At 40.8% G+C, this 15774-nt stretch overlaps 3 protein-coding genes across 3 annotated transcripts; 2 read left to right on the top strand and 1 right to left on the bottom strand.

Moving 5' to 3' along the window:
* Nucleotides 1–860, top strand: LOC115362202 (heat shock protein 30-like). The gene has a single exon (XM_030056046.1). The coding sequence runs from the start codon at nt 155–157 to the stop codon at nt 740–742; it is 588 nt and encodes a 195-aa protein (XP_029911906.1). The 5' UTR covers nt 1–154; the 3' UTR covers nt 743–860.
* A 1438-nt stretch (nt 861–2298) lies between these two features.
* tpk2 (thiamin pyrophosphokinase 2) lies at nt 2299–5799 on the top strand. The gene is made up of 8 exons (XM_030055292.1): nt 2299–2518; nt 2625–2866; nt 2961–3024; nt 4144–4274; nt 4365–4483; nt 5163–5295; nt 5441–5537; nt 5646–5799. Exons 1-8 carry the CDS (start codon nt 2449–2451, stop codon nt 5690–5692), a joined length of 903 nt encoding a protein of 300 aa, XP_029911152.1. The 5' UTR covers nt 2299–2448; the 3' UTR covers nt 5693–5799.
* Nucleotides 5800–6044: 245 nt separating this feature from the next.
* Nucleotides 6045–14223, bottom strand: LOC115361712 (rho-related GTP-binding protein RhoA-C). The gene is made up of 5 exons (XM_030055293.1): nt 14127–14223; nt 11520–11675; nt 9084–9204; nt 8855–8985; nt 6045–7385 (listed from the first exon to the last, which is right to left on the bottom strand). Exons 2-5 carry the CDS (start codon nt 11673–11675, stop codon nt 7212–7214), a joined length of 582 nt encoding a protein of 193 aa, XP_029911153.1. The 5' UTR covers nt 14127–14223; the 3' UTR covers nt 6045–7211.
* Nucleotides 14224–15774: the final 1551 nt, after the last annotated feature.

Raw genomic sequence — 15774 nt, 5'->3', positions numbered from 1 at the left:
CCCAGTGGAAATCTGTGGAAGTGACAGGAAAGTTCCTGAAAACACCAGAGCTCCTCCAGTGAGGATAGAAAAGCTGGGACCGTCCCACTGCTGAGGCAGAAAGCAACACAACACACACTGGGACAAGAGACTCCACACTGAAGACACACTGAAGATGCTGTGCTCACATGGACTGCAGGCTTCCCTCGGCCCTTTCATGCACCTCCACTGGCCTGTGCTCAGTCTGTGGCCAGAGGTGCAGCCTCTGCTCTACCAGCGACATCTGCTGCGCACAAACACACAGGAGCTGGAGGACAAAGTTCAACACAAGATCCTACAGGAGACGCAGCCCGTCCCCGCCTCTGTGGCCGTCCGGCCGGAGGAGCAGGCAGGGCCCTTTGTTCTGAGCCTGGACACTGAAGGCTTTTCCCCAGAGGAGCTGTGTGTCCAGCAGCTGGGCAGGAGGCTGACAGTCAGCGGGAAGTCAAAGAGGAAGCAGGAGGACGGGAAAGGCTCCTGCTCTTACACACTCCACCAGTTCAGGCGGGAGTTTGATCTGCCCCGACGGGTGAATCCTGAAGGCGTCAGCTGCTACCTGGCTGCAGACGGGACGCTGCACATCCAGGCTGCAGAAGCTCCGTGTGCTGAGGAGGCTGAGAGAGAGCTGCCTATCAAGAGGATCCAGGAGGAGAAAACACAGCAGAGTGTGTGTTCACACACAGACGGCAGCAGCACACAGGACACTGAGGACAAGACACACTGATCTCATCCTGCTTGAGCACACTTGTATTCACTGAACTCTAAACACAAACTAATGATGACCACATGTGCTGCTGTGTGAATGTCATTTTGTAGAATCAATAAATGTACTAGAACCTGAAGTATTTTTGCATTTGCTTGGTTCCCATTTTCGTCAGATGATTTTACTGTTAAAATAAATAAATAAATAAATATATACTTTTTTTATTATTATTCACAAGACCATGTAATACTATAATGAGGAGTCAAATTAGCAGTGTAAAAATCACACAAATTCAAAATGTAGGTTATTCAGGATAAAACTGTAACACTTTAGAAAAGAGAACATTATATATCTTTGATGTGACTGAAAATGTGCTCAAGTAAAATCTGAAATAACTTTGAAAATGCTCAAAGTTCAAATGCACAAATAATATTCAGTTACAGCAGAGTGTGAAACTTCTCAACAGAATAGTCTTTCTCATACAGCCTCTCACTGGGATAACATCTAATTAATGACATAGCAGTATAATTAAAATATTCCCCATTTTTCTGGGGATCCCCTGGCACCCTCTCAAGGACCCCTGGTGGTCCTTGAACCTCAGTTTGAGAACCACAGAGTTATAGTATTGGGGAAAGTGTAATTCATTCCTTTTCCCCTTTGGCTACAGCTGTGATATTATGAAACTTACACTTACACACTTGGGATCTTTACCTTGTGAACCTTACTGCCTCTTGATCCCAACATCGGGATCAAGGCAGCATCTTCAGGCAGGACTCATGGCCCTGGGCCCCGCCACTGAACCCAGTCATGCTCACAGGCTTCCAGGCAGCTCTCTTCTGGCAGGGCAGACTTCCCCACAACTCACAAGGATGCAGTCACCAATGAGATAGTCAACAGAGGGCAACAGCCACACCTATTCCTCCCAGATATGGCAAAAAATGAATAATAACAGTAAACATAATAATTCCAAGAGGTTGGTGATCATGTGCAATGCAATTGGGCTATTTTGCTATTCACCATTTTAAAATTCTGTCAGAAAATTCTGAAATTTAGAAAAAGGGCAGATTTTTTTTGTCAAAATTCTGAGACAATTCTCATTAAAGTACATAAAAACTGCAGATTTGTTTTTAATAGCAACTTTTCTCAGTATTTTAGATAATTGTCATTAATTCAGAAAAACTGTACATTTTTTCACATGAAAACCTTTCATGAAATTCTGAGATGATTCTCAGCTTTTCTCAGTATTTTAGGCAATTATTCATTAATTCAGAAGATTTTGTCATGACATGTTTTCTCAGAATTCTGAAACAATTATCTCATTAATTCTGAGAAACGGCAGTTTGTTTGTTTGTTTTTTAACCTTAAGTAAATGCATTAGGCTTCTATATACACTTTAGTTTTCTCTATAATAAAAATAGAATAATGAAACATGTGGGGTAAAAATGAATCAGACACCTGTGCTCAGCCCCAGGGGCCTCATGTCAGTATTTTCTGTCATTTAAAACAGTTATTTGGTACATAAAGGAGATTAACACTAGTAGTAGTTCCATCATTAACCTGTGGAGGGCACCAATGAGCTCAGTCTGCTGCAAAATAAAGAAGAAGAAGAAAAAGATGGAGTAGACAGAATCAGTGGCTCAGTGCATGACTGTAAAGTGTTTACAATCAGTATCATTATGTTTTTGTTGTCATTGTTAGTGTAACTGTCAGTCGAAACTCCAGTCCAGATGGCTCAGGCTGCCTGGTCAGAAAAAATGCTGCAACTTCTCCGCAGAATGAATAACTTTTATTCCCCAGGTAGCTGAGGACACTGGGTCTGGGTGTGGTGGTATAAATCACACATGTCGCCTCTGTAGCTGGAGTGGTTTGGCTTGTCTCAGCTGTGATTGTCCGTCCCTCACAGGCTCCTGTCGGGCTACATGCTTCCGCTTTGAGATCGCCGGGGAGCAGGTCGGCTGGATTCCTCCCCACATGGCCGCCTTCCTGACAAAGTATCCCGAGGTGTTCAGTCCACCGCAGGGCGGCGCTATCTCCCTATGCCACAGTCTGGACTCGTACGGGAGGAGGTCGGAGGCCGTGGCCGCTGTCCTGCAGCAGCTCAGGGGGGAGGCCTCTCTGACGTGCCTTAGAGGCTGGAGGGATGAGGTGAGAGGCCCGGGACACAGCTCTCACACACTGCTCTCTCACACACATCACACTCTGCAGCCTCCACAGTAACACCAAAACCATCTGCTTTCAGAGGTATCCTGTGATGCCCAGGTTCTGTGACACTCCGCTGATGTGGATGGAGAGAGCAGCTACAAGTAAGTTGACATGTGAAAATGCACTCACAGCTCTGTCTGCAGTGGTGTTGCATGGGCCAGCAAGTAGGGGGATATCCCACTGAGTGTCCACCAGAACTAAAGCAAAAAAAAAAAAAAAAAAAAAAAAACTGAAATAAAAATAAAGACTATAAAAGAAAAAGAAAACTAACTGAAATAATATTGTGTACTTATTTACAAAACTGACAAACATCCCCATGCTATAATAAAAAATCAAACTAAAACTAACACTAAAACTAAACTGAAATGAGCAAACCCACTGTGGAAACTGACTGAAACTAAACTGAACTGACAAACAAAACAAAACAAAACAAAAACTAATGAATAAAACAAATCTACAATAATAAGCCTTTGCAGGACTTGCACGTCAGCCAGATGACATTACAAAGTGCAACATATTATCTCCTGAAATGTTCTTTATTATTAGCAATAATCAGCACCTCATATTCATGTTTGGCTGCACAGATTCACATAACTGCTACCAGGCAGGGCTGCAGCAAATGTTTATTTTCAATGTCAATTAATCTATCGATTATTTTTTCGATTAATCGACAAATCATTCTGTGTGTGTGTTTTTAAAAATAATGACAAGTCCCATCACAACTTTTATTGACTTTAATATTTGTTTGCTTTTCATGTTTGCTGTTATTTTTTTATTTTTTTGCTGTGCTGTATCTTAATATTTTATTATGCGTTCGCTTACTGTTCTTTAATAGTCAGTAAAAGTGCTTTTTAACTTGTTTTAAAAAGCACTGTGTAAGTAAAGGTATTATTACAAGTGCCCAAAAGCAAGTTTTAAATTTCCCTACTTAGTTTGAAAAGGAAAAGAAATTATTATGTAACCAAACTATGTGAAATAGAGAAAAAGCATGCTAACCTAAGCCCCTGTGAAGCTGTAACTAGGAAATGTTTGGTGTATTTACTTGATTGACTTCATTAAAACAATGAATCAGTTATCAAAAACATGACTAATGTTCTGTCAGTCGACTTGAATTAATTAATTGATTAATTGTTTCAGTTCTATTGCCAAGATACCTTCTCTTATCTTTTCCATAATCACCAGGTGAAGTTTGTAACAGTGTTTTGTGGAATCCCCCCCAGGTCTTTTTGGCGTGAAGCGGTATGGCGTCCATATAAATGGCTACACTGTGAGTGAAGGTGGAGAGCTCAGCATGTGGCTGGCACGGCGCTCGGCCACCAAGCAGACGTACCCGGGCCGGCTGGATAACCTGGTGAGCCACACTGACTGTTCCAGCAGCTGACCCGCTCTGGCCACACACAGCGCTCTTAATGTGTGTCCTGTGGTGTTTTGTCCACTGAAGGCTGCAGGGGGGCTGGCTGCAGGGATGAGCATCAGACACACACTGGTCAAAGAGTGTGAGGAGGAGGCGTGCATCCCTGCCGCTCTCGCTGAAGGGGCTCGTCCCGTGAGCACAGTCAGGTGAGGAAGCTGAAAATCTGTCCTGCCTCGAGGTCAGTCATTTGGTTTTGCCCTGGCATGTTGGTCACTTCAGTCAGTCATCTGGACGTCTGTGTCATCCAGCTCAGAGATTTATGGTAATCCAGGGGTATGTGTGTGTGAATGTGACACAAGGTTACCTTTAAAATTATGCTGCCATGGTGGGCAATTGCATAGGATGTCAGTTTAATCAGGCAAAACAGGTAGAACCACTGTGCCTCCTGCTTTTTGACTTTATTTTCACACAAACTGTCTTTAAACCCCTCATTCAAGTAAGCCATGAAATGAGCCTGTTCTTATTTATAGTTTTTTTTTTTTTTTATCTTAGTTTACTTTTTTTGTCTCTGGTACCTTTGCATTATGTAATGTTATTTAACTACCATGCAAAGTGCTGTACAAGTAAAATGTATTATTATTATTATGATGAATAATGACCAGACTTGCTGTAGTAATAATGGTCAGGGGAGGGCTTCCAGCAAACCGTTATTTCTAAAATGAACTTGAGCTTTTGGTCTGTTTAATCAGCGGATACTGGCATGAGTTTTGGGTTTGAATAATAGAAAGCAATTTCCTATTTCAATTTGTAAGGGCTGTGTAGGAGCACTGACATTATGGAGTCAACACTGAAGACAAGTCTACGGCATGTGTCTTTCAATTCTAGCTACACATATGAGGATGAGGAAGGAGTGTTTCCTGAGAGTCAGTTTGTCTTCGATTTGCAACTTCCTGCTGAGTTCAAGCCCAGAATCGGGGATGGAGAAGTGCAGGAATTCTACCTGTTGCCGATAGACAAGGTTAGTGCTTTTGTGATATTCTAGCAGAGCATTTTCTCAATGATCTCCAGGTCAAGATGTCAGAGAGCCAGCTGAACTGTTGGTGTGGTGCATGTTGTGGCCCTGGTGGAGTATTTGAAAGCTGACCTGCTTGTCTTGGTTTCAGGTGAAGGAGCTGCTGGTTGCTGATGAGTTCAAACCCAACTGTGCCATGGTGGTGTTGGACTTCCTGATCAGACACTCACTCATTGAGCCGGACTCAGGTTTGTGGTCGTACGCAAAGTATCAGCTCTGATCATTCTGAAACTCGCTGACAAGTACAGATCCTTTCTGATAGTAACCAAATGCTAATTTCCTGTCTTTTCTTTCAGAGCCATTTTACCAAGAATTTGTCGCTGGACTCCATCAAACATTATAGAGTGAAGCACTGTGAAAACTGAGGCCAAGATACATGTACTATATATTATGTGGTTAGTCACATTTCTCCCACCAAATGACAAATACATGTTTTTTTGAATAATGAAATGTTGTGATAAGTCTTTTTGTAAAAATGGAACATATCAGCAATAACACAATTGGTCATTCCCTGTTACAATTTTATTCCTTTAGAATACATTTAAAAAGACATTTGGAGAAATGTGAGGATACATTTGTATACAAAAGACTTCCTCTCACAAATAACCAATCTTTTTTATGAGATACTTGTTTGCATTCAATAATTCCATGTGTTTTTCATGAGTTTATTTTCAAATATTGAACTCGTTAAGTTGTTTTTTTTTTTTTTTTTTTCAAAATATGTGCAACTAATACAAAAACGATAAGCCAGTAGAATATCACAAAGTTAAAATAAAGTACAACAGAAAATGAAACAGGAAAAGAATAGTTCTAGACACATCGTGAGTGGACTGGCAGAAAGGCAAAAACAAGTCAATAAATTTTAAAAACAGTCCCAATAACTGCCTGGCATGCAGGCAATTCATCTTAAAGAGGAATAAGCCAATTTGTAGAAGGCTGTACATCAAACTGCACACAGACTCCTACGCCTTCTCTAACCCTGACAGTGTGTCTGACAGTCCACATCAACTCAATAAAATATTCTGACCCGAGAGCCCAACTAAGCATCAACTAAATTCTTCATTAATACATGAACAAGCTTATATAAAACACTCAAATCAGTTGGTCTCATTATCCAAGTATTTAATCCAATGTACTTATGGTCAAATGAAAATAAAAACTTTTAGCTTTTTAAATTAATGAAAATTGTATCAAATGAACTATAATTGTGGACCACTGGTTTGTAAAAGAGAAAGGCCGGTCCACATGAAGTTAGGGTGGTCTGTTTATCCATAGGGGAAAACAAAGAAAATAAAAACACCTATGGAATGATTGGACAGAACTGAAAGACAAGCACAGACACACTGCAAGCCATGGAAGTCTGACAAAAGTTGGGCAAGGATATAATTTTTTGGATACAATGTGATGCCCCTGATCTCTTCTGGAACTTGTCTCGACCAGAACGATAGTGCTGAGGTTTAGGGCCAAAGAGAAAATCAATCTTCAACATCCTCCCATCAGAGAACGGGCAGGCCTGCCTAAGTGCACTAACCACACTTTGTAAGGTTTGAGTGATGTTCTTTTCTCTTTACCTTCTCGTAGTTGAGGGTCTAATGAAAAATCTTAACCACACGATTAGTCATTTGAAAGCTAACAGCAATCACCTTGGCCTTTAATGTGTTTACTCTGGTTTTTTCCATCGCATTTGACCTCTCATCTCTTATTTCCTTTGGCCTGGGTTGTCTTTTTTTCTCCCCCATCCCTAATCCCCGTGAAATCTTGCCCGTCTTAGTGTGAAGGCAGACAGAGAAGAGGGATGCATACTTTTTTCCTTGGCCTGGTTTGTTTTCCCCTTCCCTCCCACTCCCGTCTCTCCCAGCACTCTATAGCAGAAGACAGGCATTCTTCTTGCCTCGTTTCTTGGCCTGCAGCGCCGCCCTAGTGGCCATCTCAAACACCTCCCTGACGCCGTCTTTCGTCTTGGCTGAGCACTCCAAATAACCAAAGGCATTGATGCGGTTAGCCATGTCCCTCCCCTCCTCTGGCTTCACTGGTTCCTGTTTAAATGGACAGAATAACAACAAAAAAAAGTAGAGGGTTACGACAGAATAAATGTCAAAGGCAAAACAAGTACTTTGAGTGTTCACAACGATAATACTTTCTTATTCCAGCATATTATTCTGTGCACACTAAGTAATTAATGAATTAGGGACATTTACAGTTTGGTAGATAATGAAAATGTTAATGCAATCACACTTTCTTTAAGGTAAGGGAATGACTAGTAGGGACAAGGAAATTCAATTGCAAAGGGTGGGGACGTTTCTCTCAGTTCATGTTTGACATGAACCCTGCAGGTTTAAACACTTTAAAGGATTATACGTATATGTTAAATACTGTTACATTTAAATACTGTTACATTTCCACACTTTATCCAGCCTTTCATTCCACTACGATATGAAAATGAGACATCAGACTTTCTTCACACCAGTATTCATCACAGTAACAAAGTCCTCCACATCAGTTTTCCTAAAAGCAGCAGCACTGTTGTGTTTTGATGACTTGAAATTGGGCAGAGTCAAACAGTCTCTCTGCTGGAAAACAGTCCCCGAGAAATGTTTGCTTTACACAGCCAATTATCAGTTCTAAGGCTTATGAATGTTGAGAACTTCTTTAGCCGCAAAACATTATAAGCTGGGTGTTTCAACCAAAAGTCCACATTTAAAAATCAAGGGATTTTGATTATATGTTAGGAAATCTTTACTGTAATTTAACATGCATTGTAACATTTGGGTAGATTGTAGCAAATGGGCCAAACATTCAGGATCACTGGTATGAACCTTTCAGTATTTGAAAGGGGTCCACTGAGTACGTTTACATGCACACCATATTCCGGTTCGGCTCAATATTCCGGTTAAGGTAGCTGCGCCACGGCAACTGGAATATTCCGTTTACATGTTACTTGGCATGCCCCCGTGTTTCAGCGTATTCCACTCTCTTATGTAATGCGACACTCAGCCGCGGGGGGCAGCAGTACGTGTATAGGCGTCTGGTCTGCCGGAAAAACAGACGAAGAAGTGTTCTTCCTCGTCGTCGTCTTCTTTTTCTTCTTCTTCTGTCGCTAGTTCTATGTTTTCTCCCATCGATATACTCCGTGATATTTAAGTCTTTCATTAGCTGAAGGTGGACTGCAGTCTCCTGGCTCTTGCTGCTGTTCGCCCTGCCGTTTTCCCCACTTGCAGGTAACCATAGCAACAAAGACGCCACAGAATTCCTTGTGAGTCGGGCATGCGCAGACGTGACTGAATATTCCGGTTCGGGGAGTTTTCCGACTAAGGTGTTTACATGGCACAATATTCCGGTTGGAACAGGAATATTCCAGGGGGCTTATTCGGAATTCTCTCCAACCGGAATATGACCTTAATCGGGTTCGGTGCGTGTTTACATGACACGTGTGCAACCGGAATATTGCGAATATTCCGGTTAATACAGGAATAAGGTGTGCATGTAAACGTGCTCACTGACTCACCTGTTTCATCTTTGCTAACTCCCGACGTGTATGCTCATCATTTCGCAGGTCTTTCTTGTTTCCCACGAGAATGATGGGTACATTAGGACAAAAGTGTTTGACCTCAGGGGTCCACTTCTCTGGGATATTCTCTGAAACAAACACAACGTGTTAATTTTCAACATGGAGCAATCAAACACAGCAAAAACACACATGACAAAAAGAACAACCAGGGTGCCCGTGGTTTTACCTAAACTGTCAGGGCTGTCGATGGAGAAGCACATGAGGATGACGTCTGTGTCTGGATAGGAGAGTGGCCTTAGTCGGTCATAGTCCTCCTGACCCGCTGTGTCCCACAGAGCCAGCTCCACCTGGAACAGCCAGCCAGATCACAGCTCGTTCAGCATGTCTCTCTCTCTCAAACAACACTCTCCACAGCTTGTCTCAAGCCGCTTTCAATGACACTGCACAGCACACTCAACCATTTAACTCTATTTTATTATTCTAGGAAATGAATTCAAAAAGTACTTGCTAACAATCCTAACAACCACTGTAGTTATTACAGTATTAATACATTATGTTTTTAATACAGCCCACTTCTTATTGATAGTCGGTGCAATTTTGCTTCAAATGACATGCCACACAATGAGAATGCAGCTGGAGCCATTTTACCTGGCAATACAACATAGGACTAAGGCTGGACAATATACTGATATTTTATCAATATCATGACATAAAACTACCATCTGGGATTTTATATATAGTGATATGGTGTAACCGTCTCTTCCTGGTTTTAAATGTTACAGTACTGCACAGGGATTTCTAGACCGTAATGGACTGTTGTAGCTGTTCTGTTATTTACCTCTACCTGCTTGGTCATTACATCCACGTTAATAATGGCTATTTCTCAAAAAGTACCAATAGTCATCCCTACAATATTGTCACAATATCGATATTGAGGTATTCAGTCAAAACTACCATCATATTTGATTTTGTCCATATCACCCAGCCCTACAAAAGACCAAATACCACCATATGAAGAGGCATTGCAGTCCCAGTCTGAGCAGTGTTTAGATCTACTTGTTGATATTTTCATGTTGTTCCAGCCTCACAGAAGCTGCTTCATCATCTCTTTTACCAGATTGTATCATTATATTCTTTAACATTTGCTTGCATCTCTATCTACACTTAATGCCAACACAAGGTACTGCGCTATATGGACAACAAATTTGATATTACATTACTTGAATCGTAATTAGTGGGTTTTGTATTTTGATACTTGGAAGATTTTGCAGCCTAGTACTATAACAACAATACAGTATTATGACAAGACTGACATATGAGGAAGGGATTACACTGCCTGTCCATTAGTAAGCCCACTGTCATTTTCATAAGAGAGTTGACTGGTTACTTGGCCGCCCATTAAGAATTTTACAAGGTAAAATAGCTGCAGTACACTGGAAATTAGTTCCCATTACATGAAACGGACCAGTGTTCAGTATACAATGTTAATATTACATGTACTGTAAATTAGCAGCCTGACAAATAAATGTGCATCCTCAATTCATCTTGGATGCCATGATGCTGACAAGTCTCACCAAGGTGGTCATCTAAACAAAAAGTAATAGTGCCAAATTTCACAAGTGGGTTAGTGACCTACAATAATTTGCAACTAAAATGCAACACAAATCTCTACTGAGTCACACTGTATCTGTCAACACAAACAGAATGGAGGAAGAATCTGTAATGCAGCCTTGGGGTGGGGGGTGGATGTGCAATAATTGTTTATTTCATTTCCCTTAGCTCATGTGAAATAGACTCTCCAGTAGGACTGAGTGATAAATTGATAAGAGGGCGATATTGTAAGGCCACATATTGTCTGGGATTTAGGATATGATAATATACTGTTCTGTTCTACTATTTGCCTCTACCTGCTTGGTCACCATATCCACATTACTTATGATTGGTTATAAAAACCCTTTTGTCTCTACATATTCTCTGAAGGCATCAATAGTCATCCTTATAATACAGTCACAATATCATCAGAGGTATTTGGTCAAAGACATCATGACATTTGATTTTTGCCCAGTCCAACTTTACACCTTAAAAATACTGGTCTCATGACATTAAATAATTTGTCCATAATTTGTCACAGCTGTGGGAGACACTGTATACAGCTGTGTTATAAATCAGTGTTTGTGACTCAAGCCCTCAAGACCCATCTGTCCTGCAAAGTTTGGCTCCAACCCTGCTCTTTGCACACCTGATCCAATTAAGGTGTAATGGAAAGATGACATCCTTAATTGGATAAGGTGTGAAACGACAGGGCTGGAGCAGGACAGGTAAGCCTTAGGGACTAAGTAGAAAAACAATGTTGTTGGAGGTAACAGTGAATTTGCAATAGTAGCAGTCTACAGTACACAATAATGTAACTGGTGTCAGTAATAAGAAAAAGAAGAACAGATAAGCCTATAAATGACGCTTGGGTCAGACTGGTAGAACAACCTGGGAGTATGCACTCATTTCAGAGCACATACATCATGAAGAGAGGCTTTGAAATAAACTGCTGATGTTTAGAGCCTCAGACCATGTGTTCCATGCTTTGTCACTGGGCTAATTTAAGGTTGAGAAAACAAATATACGGCCTTCAAATTTTATAACTTTACAATTATAGTTAAAAGCTTACCTGCTTGCTGTCCACCTCAATATCTGCAACATAGTTTTCAAACACGGTGGGCACATAAACCTCAGGGAACTGATCCTTGCTGAACACTATGAGAAGGCAGGTCTTCCCACAAGCTCCATCCCCGACTATCACAAGTTTCTTTCGGATTGCAGCCATCTGGAGGAAAAACAAACATTTGGGAATGAAGACAGACAAACTTAACATAAATAAAACATTTACCAATCCACATGACCAGATGCAAGTGTCACTAGAGTAAAAACCTAGCATGGACAGAGATAGGGGGTGGGTAAGAACAGGTCCGTTGTTGAAAATACAAAGGTAACATCTCCTGTCACAGATGATTTGCTGAAATAGACCCACGACATCCCCAGACGGCTCAACAGAAAGTTCTTGGGTCCCATAACCACCCTCCTCCACACCTTCTGCCAACAAAACATTTTTATCCAATGCCAGTGCTGAGGACCAGCTGTAGAGTACTGTTGGTTTTCTACTGTAACAAGCAGTAAATAACATGTCATCCCAGGACTCAATCAGTCCCTGTTAGGTGGCTGCAATGAAAACCAGTGGGGTCAGAGGACTTCAGAGTCTTGCTGTAGGGAAGGCTATCACAAGGACTGCATGACTACATCCAACGTCTGGTGAGTCATGGTGAGGTTGACAGTGTTTCTAGAGAAGCAAATTTCATGCTGTTTGACACCATTTCTCTCTCGATAAACATGTCTGATATTGCACTTTCCAAAATTCTCAAGCAGAAATACATAAAAACCATACACACTGAACATACATGTCCTACAATCTGCTTATCTCTCACCTCTAACCGGTTAAATGCATGTGTGGCTGTGCCTAGTGAAGCGCACATCATTCACATATGTAAAAACATGTAATGTTTTCAATGATCAGCACTTGTGTGGCACTAGAAATTGTTAGTGAATGTTAAAGGTCCTGACAGATCCCATAAACCTATCGATGTAGAGTGTGAACAGCCACCTTGCTGTGATCTGATTATGTATGCACTTATCCAATCCAAACAACTGTCTGGCAACAACTGGTCAACACTTATGATCTAAAACAGCTACAGCTCAGCAAAGTCTGTTTTCAGCAGGATATTATCCTGGTCAATTTCTCCTCTGTCTAGTATTTAGAACAGGAAAATGTCATCTAAGTATTTGTGACAAATGACACTAAAATGACACCTGAAATAAAAAATAATAAACACTGCACCCCCCCCCCCCCCCCATTAGACAATATTGGTGCTAGCTGCCAAGCTTGAAGAAACAAATATCACCAAGAAGTAGTTTAAAGTACATTGTCTTACCAAGAAAATGCGAGCAAAAGCTATTGATTGTGTCACTTCCACTGCTTATTTCCAATTCAAGCTTTCACACACTCAAGTGATTTAAGCTTCCTGTCTGAATGAAGGGTCAAGTTTTGTCCTTCAGCTCATAAATGGATTCTCAGCTCCCTCCCACATCGAAGTCATTCCTCTGATGATGACATCACTGCAGTGACTCCTAAATTCGAGGAAAATCTTGAATCCTGAGATCTTGATAAGGATCTCAACGGAAAACTACCTGATGATGGCATGATGATGTTACAGATCTCCAGTTAAATCACGCACTCTATAGCCACACCACTGAAACAATGTATTAATTATAAGATCCACTGATCTCTATGAGTTGAATATGCACACATAAGACTTGACTGAGCAGATACTGCATGGATGCGCTGAAATCAGTTTTGCCAACAGTTATAAATAGGGGTGTAAAACCAAACCATAAAAAAATAGCTCTTTAATACACAATACAGCCTACAAAGTTCTCAGCAGTGATTGCTGGACCTCCAGGGTGACAGAGTTACATGATCATGAGTCTTCATTAGATTTTGAACTGGGAGTGTTACAAACAAATGCACTGTGTGAGAGCCACGCAACCACACACTTAACTGAAGAATTAATGAACACACTGGAACTATTTTCATGCTTGTTTTAAAGCAGACTTTTGCCTTTCAAAGAATATTTGTTGATTTCATATACTGTTATCAAATCACTGAATGGATAAGTGTTATTTTTGCAAAGAAGACAGAATACAGATAACATTGGAAATGCTGATGTTATTTCTCCCTCATCCCTCAGCACTGACTTTTCAGCTCAGCTCCTCATCGCCACAGCTAGCTAATTTTGTATGCTAACGAATACAAATTAATTAACTTGTGCTATTGATCCCTGTGTATAAAATAATATCCCATCTGCCATCTCAACCTCCAGTGGCCTGCTATACAATACATCTAGGTTACCGACGTAATGTAATATTAATTTGGTAAATTCAGCGGCCTGTTGTGTACGACAGGGACGTGTGTCACTGATTCAGTAGTGTGTCAGCTAACTTCCAGCTAGCGCCAGTTCCCATTCCGTCACCATCACAGACGGCTAGCAGTTAGCCTGCTAACTTTGCCTAGTTTCCCGGGACAGAGGGCCTCTTTAACCTGCCGGCCACACCGAGAACAACCTCAAACGCTTCATTTACCGCATCGCTTCGACAGTCACGCTGCTATATAACGTGAACACACAGAAACGGACTGTTAGTAGAGGCTTAAACATCATTTTTTTACCGTTTTGCCTGAGCCACTCGCCTTCTTTTTCTTTTCCTCTCCAACCTGTCAGTCCCGCCCACGAGGGTGCCACGCCGATAACATCCGCCCATATCCCGGACTTCTAACCAATAGAACACGGCGAAATCACGATTGACTTTTGATTCAGCCAATCAGCCGAAAGACTGGGTCGCCCTTCCCTGTGCTTTTTTACCGGTGTAGAAAACGGAAGTAAATTGACTACAGCCAGTCGTCAGTAAGTTTGAAAAAAAGATTACAGCTAATTTACGGGAATATATTGGAAATCTCTTCCTAATCTGGAATAAACTCATGTATGTGCTGCGGAGTGTGCACAAATGTGACGATAAAGTGTACCAGTGTTGGTGGTATACTATAACAATCAGTTTTTATTTGTTTGTATTTTTTTATTTACCAGCTGACAGTTGAGATGGAAGATTATGCAAACAGAAGCAACATCACATGATCAGGCGGCAAACTGGTCACGTGATCAACACTTATGAGGATCAACAGAAACATGCTTTATCTTAGTCATATTAATAAATGCCCATTTAGCTACTGTCTCCAGTTGATGCACTAAGATAGTTATTACACTACAGTTTATGCAACATTACATTTAGTGTCCAAATCATTCAGTGTCTGGTGAAACATTCAGAAAAATACTCTGCTATTCACAAAAACACAGGTACATGAATCCACTAACTTTTGTTTCATCCATGAGGGCCTGTTGAGCACATAGATTGGTCTATGGAGGCAACAAGCTCAGGGTTGCTTTGATGTAACCCTTAAAAAAAAAACAGGATCAACGCCAGATTTTCTTGTATTTAAATGCTTGTGAAAAGTTGCAGCAAGCAGGCTGGTGTCCGTTAGAAAAGCTTGATTGGTTTGGCTTGATGGGCAGCTTAGCAAGAAATGACCCAAAAATTTCTAAGACAATTAGAAAAAGGTTTCAAGAAATTGATCTGGAAAATAGCTACCAAAAAAAGTCCAGAAAACTAGATTTATAATTGCAATAATTATATTTTTTAAAATTAAGTTACATGGAAATATGTATTTTTTGTTTGACTAATATTTGGGTCATTTTCTTTTAACTTTTAAATAATTTCTTTCTTATTTTGGAGTAATTTCTTGTTTAGTTACTCACTGCTTTTTTCTCCTGTTTTTGAAAGAAATCAAATGACTGTGCGCTGGTTTCAAAGGGTTGATATTTATCACATCATTTGGCTTCATTTCCTTTGGGCCGTGGTGCCTGGGAATGACAAGTAGAGACCACTAAAGAGCAGACTGGACCTAGAAATGCAAGACACATTGCCAGGTACTTTCAGCCAAGCGATTGCTGTGAAAAAATTGTTTTATGGTGGATTTTTCTTTAATTTCAGTTTTTTATTAAAGGCTTAGTGCCATTCAAATCCCTAGACTGACTCAAATTCAGGGCTGAGAATCAGAGAGAAAATTCTGTGTGCACAGCTGATGGAAACTGCTCAGTTCCGAAAAAAAATCTTTTTTTTCCCTAATATGTTATTACATCCACACTACACACACTCACCAAATGAACTGCATGAAGTATCATCAAAGCACTTATTAAGAGTTTCAAGATGTTTCAGTGTGAAATTAATCCCAAATGATAGCAAAAGGTCACCAAATCTTTTCC

This window comes from Myripristis murdjan, chromosome 7, assembly GCF_902150065.1.
Source record: "Myripristis murdjan chromosome 7, fMyrMur1.1, whole genome shotgun sequence".
NCBI lineage: Eukaryota > Metazoa > Chordata > Actinopteri > Holocentriformes > Holocentridae > Myripristis > Myripristis murdjan.
Note: the sequence above shows the minus strand (reverse complement) of the source record. Positions and strands in the feature narration are given on the sequence as shown.

Excerpts from the sequence above, each read along its gene's own strand:
- LOC115361712 (XM_030055293.1), bottom strand. The coding sequence starts at position 11,675 with ATGGCTGCAATCCGAAAGAAACTTGTGATAGTCGGGGATGGAGCTTGT. Across the intron at positions 9,205-11,519 it reads TTGAGGTGGACAGCAAGCAG|GTGGAGCTGGCTCTGTGGGA; the intron begins GTAAGCTTTTAA and ends TGGCTGTTCCAG. Across the intron at positions 7,386-8,854 it reads AGTTAGCAAAGATGAAACAG|GAACCAGTGAAGCCAGAGGA; the intron begins GTGAGTCAGTGA and ends CCATTTAAACAG.
- tpk2 (XM_030055292.1), top strand. The coding sequence starts at position 2,449 with ATGGCTCAGGCTGCCTGGTCAGAAAAAATGCTGCAACTTCTCCGCAGA. Across the intron at positions 2,867-2,960 it reads TTAGAGGCTGGAGGGATGAG|AGGTATCCTGTGATGCCCAG; the intron begins GTGAGAGGCCCG and ends ATCTGCTTTCAG. Across the intron at positions 3,025-4,143 it reads GATGGAGAGAGCAGCTACAA|GTCTTTTTGGCGTGAAGCGG; the intron begins GTAAGTTGACAT and ends AATCCCCCCCAG.
- LOC115362202 (XM_030056046.1), top strand. The coding sequence starts at position 155 with ATGCTGTGCTCACATGGACTGCAGGCTTCCCTCGGCCCTTTCATGCAC.